This window comes from Sinocyclocheilus grahami, unplaced genomic scaffold (assembly GCF_001515645.1).
Source record: "Sinocyclocheilus grahami isolate Dianchi unplaced genomic scaffold, SAMN03320097.WGS_v1.1 scaffold772.1, whole genome shotgun sequence".
Classification (NCBI taxonomy): domain Eukaryota; kingdom Metazoa; phylum Chordata; class Actinopteri; order Cypriniformes; family Cyprinidae; genus Sinocyclocheilus; species Sinocyclocheilus grahami.
Genome location: NW_015505951.1, coordinates 200,360 through 209,242, shown reverse-complemented (window position 1 = coordinate 209,242; position 8,883 = coordinate 200,360). Strand labels below are relative to the sequence as shown.

At 41.4% G+C, this 8,883-nt stretch overlaps 1 protein-coding gene across 1 annotated transcript in view; it reads left to right on the top strand.

Moving 5' to 3' along the window:
* The window catches only part of LOC107561433 (uncharacterized), a 13,593-nt gene extending 6,611 nt beyond the window's left edge, over positions 1-6,982 (top strand). The window contains exons 2-4 of the mRNA XM_016245877.1: positions 3,785-3,812; positions 3,919-4,403; positions 6,471-6,982. Coding sequence (XP_016101363.1) covers positions 3,790-3,812; positions 3,919-4,403; positions 6,471-6,982 — 1,020 coding nt within the window. The 5' untranslated portion in view covers positions 3,785-3,789. The remainder of the gene's footprint in view (positions 1-3,784; positions 3,813-3,918; positions 4,404-6,470) is intronic.
* The last annotated feature ends 1,901 nt before the right edge of the window (positions 6,983-8,883 follow it).

The window sequence follows — 8,883 nt, the reverse complement described above, 5'->3', positions numbered from 1 at the left end:
TGCGTGGTGGTCCTTGGAAAAAAAAAAAAAAAAATACTGTGAGCTCCTTAAGTGCTCATGAGACGGCCGTTCAGGATGATTACATTGAAACAGATCCTCTCGCAAGTATGCCTAGGGGACTGGTTCTTTTCACTGGACCTGAAAGACGCTTACTTTCACATCCAGATAGCCCCCTGTCACAAACGATTCTTGAGATTCGCCTTCGAGGGAGTGGCTTATCAATACACGGTCCTTCCCTTTGGACTGTCTCTAGCTCCTCACACTTTTACGAAGTGCATGGATGCGGCGCTTTCCCCGCTGAGACGGGAATCCGCATTCTGAATTACCTCGATGACTGGCTCATTCTGGCCCAGTCGGAGGATGAGCTACTATCTCACAGATCCCTCCTCCTCAGCCACTTAGAATGCCTGGGACTCAGGGTCAATTTTTCCAAGAGCGCGCTGTCCCCCAACCAACGGATATCGTTCCTGGGAACAGTTTTAGACTCAGCCCAAATGAGGGCACCAGAACATGCTCTTGCCATTCAGTAGCTCACAGCCTCATTCAGAGTTGGAGCCTCTCGCCTCCTCAAGGTGTTTCAGAGGATGCTAGATCTCATGGCCTCAGTGTCTCCGGTACTACAGTTGGGCCTGCTCCGCATACGGCCCCCTTCAGTACTGGCTGAAACTACGAGTTCCATCCCGCGCCTGGCGTCTCGGATGCCTTTGCGTCAAGGTAGACCGGGCCTGTGTATCAGCCCTGGCCCCTTGGAAAGATCCTCGTTGGATGGAACGGGGCATGCCCCTGGGAATGGTCTGCAGAAGGAAGGTAGTCTCGACAGATGCCTCCAGCACGGGTTGGGGAGCGCTGTGCGATGGCAAGCCAGCTTTCTGCCACTGGTCGAAAGAGGAAGGCCGGCTTCACATCAACTGCCTGGAAATGCTGGCAGTGTGTCTGGGCCTTCGAACCTTTCTGCCAGACCTAAGGGGACACCATGTCTTAGTCCGCTCGAACAGCATGACGGTAGTGTCCTATATAAATCGCCAGGGCGGTCTCTCCTCGAAGCGCCTTTTCACACTAGTGGAGTGCCTCTTGGAATGGGCTCAGCTCAACTTGCGCTCGCTGAGAGCAGTGCATATACCGGGCAGGCTGAACAAAGGAGAAGACATGCTGTCTCGGAGCAACGTCCCCTCGGAGGAGTGGACGCTCCACCCTCAAACGGTTCAGAATCTGTCATCTGGGAGATCTTCGGCAGGGCAGAGTTTGACCTCTTCGCCTCAGAAGACAACTCTCATTGCCCATCTTACTTTTCAAAGGATAGGGACGTGTTGGCCCACGACTGGCCCAACCTCCTCCTTTATGCTATCGCTCTGATTCTGAACAGAGACGCAAGGTGCTGTTGGTGGCCCCGCTCTGGAGGAACCAGCACTGATTTGCAGAGCTGTGCCGGCTGCTCTCGGCAGCCCCGTGGCCCATTCCCCTGAGACGGGACTTCCTCTCTCAGGCGAATGGAACGATATGGCACCCCCAGCCCAAGCTGTGGGCTCTGCACCTTTGGCCTCTCAATGGGAGTTTGCGAACCTCCCCGAGAACATGCTAAACATAAACTCTCAGGCTAAAGCACCGTCTACAAGATGCCTCTATGCTCTTAAATGGTTGGTCTCCACCTGGTGTACAGCCCGCGGCGCAAACCCAAACTCATGCGACATATCTCTGATATTGTCCTTCCTGCAAGAGCTGTTGGATAAGGGCCGTTCCCCTTCCACACTCAAGGTCTATGTTGTAGCCAAAGCAGCCTCTCACGCTCCTATAGCTGGCCAATCGGTGGGCAGGAACAACTTGGTTGTTCATTTTCTGAAGGGATCTAGAAGGCTCAACCCACCTCGCCCCATCACTGTCCCTACAAGGGATCTGCCCACGGTGTAGAGGGCTCTGAAGAGCCCCCCATTTGAGCCGCTACAGTCCATTGACCTTCGTCCCCTGATGCTTAAGACTGCTCTGCTTCTAGCATTAGCATCGGTAAGGCGTATGGGAGATCTGCGGGCGCTATCAGTGAGCCCCACCTGCCTCGAATTTGGGCCCAACTACTCTAAGGTCGTCCTGAAACCAAGGCATAGTTATGTACCTTCAATGGGAGTTTGCGAACCTCCCCGAGAACATGCTAAACATAAACTCTCAGGCTAAAGCACCGTCTACAAGATGCCTCTATGCTCTTAAATGGTTGGTCTCCACCTGGTGTACAGCCCGCGGCGCAAACCCAAACTCATGCGACATATCTCTGATATTGTCCTTCCTGCAAGAGCTGTTGGATAAGGGCCGTTCCCCTTCCACACTCAAGGTCTATGTTGTAGCCAAAGCAGCCTCTCACGCTCCTATAGCTGGCCAATCGGTGGGCAGGAACAACTTGGTTGTTCATTTTCTGAAGGGATCTAGAAGGCTCAACCCACCTCGCCCCATCACTGTCCCTACAAGGGATCTGCCCACGGTGTAGAGGGCTCTGAAGAGCCCCCCATTTGAGCCGCTACAGTCCATTGACCTTCGTCCCCTGATGCTTAAGACTGCTCTGCTTCTAGCATTAGCATCGGTAAGGCGTATGGGAGATCTGCGGGCGCTATCAGTGAGCCCCACCTGCCTCGAATTTGGGCCCAACTACTCTAAGGTCGTCCTGAAACCAAGGCATAGGTATGTACCTAAAGTGCTCTCTACTCCATTTAAAGCACAGGTAATAACTCTATCGGCGCTTCCTCCTTCAGCGCAAGACCAAGAGTTGAACTTACTCTGTCCCATCAGGGCGCTGAAAGTCTATGTTGAGCGTTCCGCCCCATTCAGGCGGTCGGATCGGCTATTCGTATGCTTTGGTGGCCGCACAAAGGGTTGTCCAGTTACGAAGCAGAGATTTTCCAAATGGATAATTGACGCTATTATGCTAGCATACTCTTCTTTGGGCCTTCAATGCCCCATGGGAGTACGAGCCCACTCAACTAGAGGTATTGCCTCTTCCTGGGCTTGGTCTAGTGGTGTGTCCATTGCAGAAATTTGTGTGGCGGCCGGCTGGGCCTCGCTGTCCACATTTGCCAGATTCTATAGTCTGGGCATCCCGGCCTTACAGGCGCAGGTCCTTTCTGCATAGCAGGGCACTCTGTCACATGACAACCAGTGTTTGGCGTCTGCCTCCTTCATGTACGCTCTTGGCCCTCAGTGAGTTCCGAGGCTGTACTGAATTATTTTGGGACGATGATACAAGGCTGGGCCGATCTCTCTGAGTTTAGCCCTACTGCCTTTTGCGGGGCTTCCCTGCAAAATACTTGGTCCCTCTGGTTCCCCTTGGGTGCTTAAGGCGAGTTCAAGTATTAGTCGTTCCTCTAGCATAGCACGGCGGGATTATACTGGTTCCCCAAGAGTCTTAAACAGACGCAGTACGAGTGAAGTATCGATAGGGAACGTACTCGGTTACTAACGTAACCTCGGTTCCCTGAGATACGGAACGAGTATTGTGTACTTTGCCGTGCTATGTAGCTGCACGACTCAGTTGTCACTTCAGCATCTTAAACAGACGCAGTATTCGTTCCGTATCTCAGTGAACCGAGGTTACATTAGTAACAGAGTATGTTTTATCTTAACCTTATCTTATCATCAGTTTTTAAAGACAATGACATCAAGGTTCTGATATTAGTGCCATCAAGATTTTATTACTATTTTATTTACTGTGTAAGCACTTTTAAAATGATTGTTACTATTTCATTATTTGTGATCTTATTGTCAAAACATCTGTTAATATACTGTCCTTTGTGTTTGTGTGTAACAGGAAAGATGGACCATTTCTACAAACATGAGTAAGTTATTTTATCTAATCTGCACATATTACATTTAAATGCACAGTGATGAAAAGTATTCTGTTATACCATTAAACCATTTTAAACATTTTTCGTATACTTGCAGTGTTATGGAGTTGCAGTCCATGAAGTCAGTATCTAAGTCTCTAAATGAAGGAATTGTCTCGATCTGTAACATCTGCAAGTCCCTTATGAATGCACAAGTCAATCCCACCACTGACACATGCTCCAATTACAAACAAATCAGGGGACATATCGAGGATGCTGAGCAGTGCATGAAAAATACTGAGAAAATGATTAAAGAAAAACTGGTAAATTTGGATGAACGCATGGTGCAACTTATTAGAGAGAAGCAAAACATTGAGCAGCAGAAGAAAGAAAAAAGCATGACCATGGATAAATTGCACGAAGAGAAGAAGTCTGCTGAAGTTTCATTAGAGTGTTCCAAAGCAGCTTTGACACAGGCTATAAAAAACCTAGAATCAGCAAACTATACCCTAAGAGTACAACAAGACAGGAAGAATGCAGGTGAAGGACTGACAATTGCAGGGGGGGTATTGCTTGCAATACCAATTATTGGATGGATTGCTGGTGAGTATTACATTACTCTTACCAGGGCTGTACGTTAACTTTTTTGGCACATAGCACTGGTGCTTCAGAGGTTGAAAGTTTTGTAGCACAGGCCAAATAGTTGTAGCACAAGTTTAGGGGTGGGCAATATGGCAAAAATATCATATCACCATTTTATTCAGGAATATCACGATTTACGATTTTATCACGATTCTTTGTCATGTTGGTTTTACTATTTTGCAAGTTGCCTGTAAAAAAAAAAAAAAAAAAAAAGCCTTTCAAGGTAACAAAATAAAAAAGAATGGCAGACATTTAGGCCAAAGTGGGCGAAGATAAAAAAAAATCTTTGTCATTATTTTATCTTTGTTATTAGAAAATAAGAACAAAAGATATACATTACAAAAACACATAATATGCAAATAAAACAAACAGTGCTTTATTTTTCAGGTACAGTATTTAGAAGTAACATTAAATATTAAAATAAAACACTATATACATCAATTATATATTTTTTAAGCAACTGTATTAAAGTTCATCAGTCATGAGCAGTGAGTGATTTTTCTGTTTTTATTTATTTATTTTTTATTAATATTAAAGGGATAGTTTACCCAAAAATGAAAGATCTGTCATCTGTCTGTCAATTCTGTCATAGTGTTTTATTTTTATCCCATCATTTACTCACTCTCAAGTTGTTTTAAACCTGAATTAGTTTATTTCTTCTGTTGAACATAAAAATTATTTTGAAGAATGTGGGTAAACAAACAGTTGTATTGTACAGTATTTTTTTCCTACTATCAAAGTCAATGTGGACCAGCAACTGTTTGGTTACCCACATTCTTTAAAATATCTTCTTTTGTGTTCAGCACAAGAACGAAATTAATACAGGTTTGGGACAACATGTGAGTGAGTAAATAACTATATCTGTCATCTGTCTGTCAATTCTGTCATAGTGTTTTATTTTTATCCCATCATTTACTCACTCTCAAGTTGTTTTAAACCTGAATTAGTTTATTTCTTCTGTTGAACATAAAAATTATTTTGAAGAATGTGGGTAAACAAACAGTTGTATTGTACAGTATTTTTTTCCTACTATCAAAGTCAATGTGGACCAGCAACTGTTTGGTTACCCACATTCTTTAAAATATCTTCTTTTGTGTTCAGCACAAGAACGAAATTAATACAGGTTTGGGACAACATGTGAGTGAGTAAATAACAATATAAATTACATTTTTGGGTGAACTATCCCTTTAATGACAAGCAGCAGCATGTTTAGTTCTGTCCCTTTAAGAGCTGCACGCATCTGTTTCTCTCTCAACTGTTTACTTTCATTTTAGACATAACTAACTGTGTTTATATGTAAACCTTGTGTGCTTTTGACAGTATTAGATGCAAAATCAATCAGATGCCAAAGACAACTTATAAGTTGAATTAAGTCTTAAACTTAAGTCTATTAATCAGGCAGGCACTGATTGAAAGTTGCGCGCGCTTCATGTGTACGCATTCAGAAGCATGTCAGAACAGCACATGAATTAAATGTTTAACCGGCAAGGCTTTAAAGCACATGCAAATAATGCACTTTTGTGATTGCGCATAAGTGCTGTGTCCCGTGAGCGTAACTCTACCTCTCTGTTAACATTTGAAGTGAATGTATGTGGCATTGTACAGTATATTGAGACCATAGACGGAGGCGCCAGAACTTCAGCTGATAGAATGTGCACTGTAGCAGATACTACTACATTTCTTCAAAAGCAGATCGTGGAGACATTTTAATCGTCCACCATCAAAAATCGTCATATGGCACACCCCTAAACCAAGTATAATCAATCTCACACACACAAACAAGAACAACGACATCACTTCTTACACTATTAAGCGGCTGTGTAATGAATATGCAAAACTGTATCGCACGTGTGCTACAAGTGGATACATTTATTCATCGCACAAACCAGTTTTTTCATAGCATGTGCAACATATATTTGGCACTGTACAGCCCTGACTCTTACCATCACCCTGAATTTAACAATTTGTGAAGTTATGCATTGTTTTCCCCTTTGGCTGATGTGTATTCAAGAGATTTCTGTTCTCTAGGTCCAATAATGATTAGTGAGGGACAGCGGGGATTTCAAGAAGCTTCAAATGCCTTGAGAGATGCTGAACGGGAGAAACAAAACTGTGAGTCTCAAGTGAGGAACTGGATTGCAAAAATGTTTCATTATGAGGAAAAAATCTCTAAGACACAGACTGAAATTGAGCAGGCCAATGAAGCACTGAAGAGGATTGAGTGGAAGATTGAAGAGGTTCAAGAGCATCTAACAGGCACAGCTGGAATTCAGGAAGTGGTCAGGAGAACTGTCAACCTTCTGAGTGTTCTTAGTGGACGAGTCACTCTACTGGAGAGACAAACGCAACGTTTCATCCTCTGGCAGCCTGTAGTAAAGTCCATGGAAGATGTGATGAAGGCAATAGTAAATATTGCTGAGAATCGGCTCCTCTATAGTGATGGTGTACCAGGCCCTATAAATACTTTGAGGGAGAATGTTGGAGGATTACTGGCTTTATGCAACTCGCCCAGTAATTCTGAAAATGACAGCTATTACTAATCATTTCAATGTAACTCACATAGCAAAAGCTTTAAAGAAAAGGGGGTTATTGGTGTTTTTAGAAACCACTCAAGTAACTCTGTTATCTCTATAATGATATAGTGTTTAATGGCGTTTTAACTCATCATATCTGACAAAACAGAAAAAATAGAACATCATTACTGCATTACAAAACCATACTTTGCAATTATGTTGTAAATTCTGAAAAAATGAATTTACAACAAATTCTCATTTTAATCACAATGCAAATTTGTTCAGAACTTATCCACTGCACATTCATCTCAACTGCTTTCATGAATGAGTCCATTTACATGGATTATATGACAAATATTTTACATCTTATTAATCACTCATAATTAATTTCAGATAATCAGTTTGCACGTTACTGTTTGCATGTTTATAGCGCATATAAAAAACAAATAAGGTTATTTAGAAAATATAGAAAATAATATAATTTAAAACAATTTACAAAATAATTTATAGAAATAAGGAATTGGTGTCAGTTTCTGTTCCAAGGATTTAGTTTTTAGTTCCTGTTTCCTCAGTTCCCTTTGGTTATTAGCAAAGCCACTGGAAGGCAAGCCTGCAACATTTAGCCAAAAAAGCGTCAATGGATGAGAGGCGTCACTATACTGAATAAACAGTTTTTGTTAGAAAATAGCTCATCATTTAATGAATCAACAGCCTGTTTGATAATCTTCAACATGTTTTATGCTATACAATATTTTCATTGGGAACTATATGTAGACTTTCCCTTGATAACAACTGTATTTTTTATGATAAGCTAGAGTAGGGAATGTCATGACTGGTAGGACCAGGGCTGGACTGGGACAAAAAAAAACGGCCCTAGCATTTTTTGGTCCAGGCGGCCCACCACCACTTCAATATATATACAGTGTATATGTATATTATATATATATATATATATATGAGCCCGGTCTCATGAAATAGTACGCCAAATAGTACGTCAAATAAAAACAAAAACTCGTGGCATTGATACGCAAAAATTGACTTTTGGCGTGCATATAATACGCAGTTTTCGCATGCATATGATACTAAATTTGTTGCCGTGTATATGATATGCAGTTTTCGTGTACATATGATACGCATCTACTCCACAACCCTAAACCTACCCATCGCGTAGCATATACATGCCAAAGTTAATTTTTTGCGTATCAATACCACGAGATTTCGTTTGTATTTGGCGCACTATTTATACGCACTTTCATGAGATCGGGCTGATATATATACTAGTCAAAAGTTTTTGAACAGTAAGATTTTTAATGTTTTTAAAGAATTTTCTTCTGCTCACCAAGCCTGCATTTATTTGATCCAAAATACAGCAAAATGTTATTTTAAATAACTGTTTTCTATTAGAATATATTTTAAAATTTAATTTATTCTGCGATTTCAAAGCTGAATTTTAACTCCAGTCACATGATCCTTCAGAAATCATTCAAATATTCTGATTTGCTGCTCAAAAATTTTTTTTTATTATGTTGAAAACAGCTGAGTATATTTTTTTCAGGTTTCTTTGATGAAAAGTTCAGAAGAACAGCATTTATCTGAAATACACATTTTTTGTAATATTATAAATGTCTGTATCGTCACTTTTGATCAATTTAAAGCATCCTTGCTAAACAAAAGTATTAATTTCTATAATTTCCCAAGGGAAAAAAATACTCTAAGCTTCTGAATGGTATATGTAGCCTATAATGTTACAAAAGCTTTTTATTTCAGATAAATGCTGATCTTTTTTATTGGATCTTTCTTACTGTTCATAATTTTTTTGACTTGTAGTGTATGTACAGGTGCATCTCAATAAATTAGAATGTCGTGGAAAAGTTCATTTATTTCAGTAATTCAACTCAAATTGTGAAACTCGTGAATTAAATAAATTC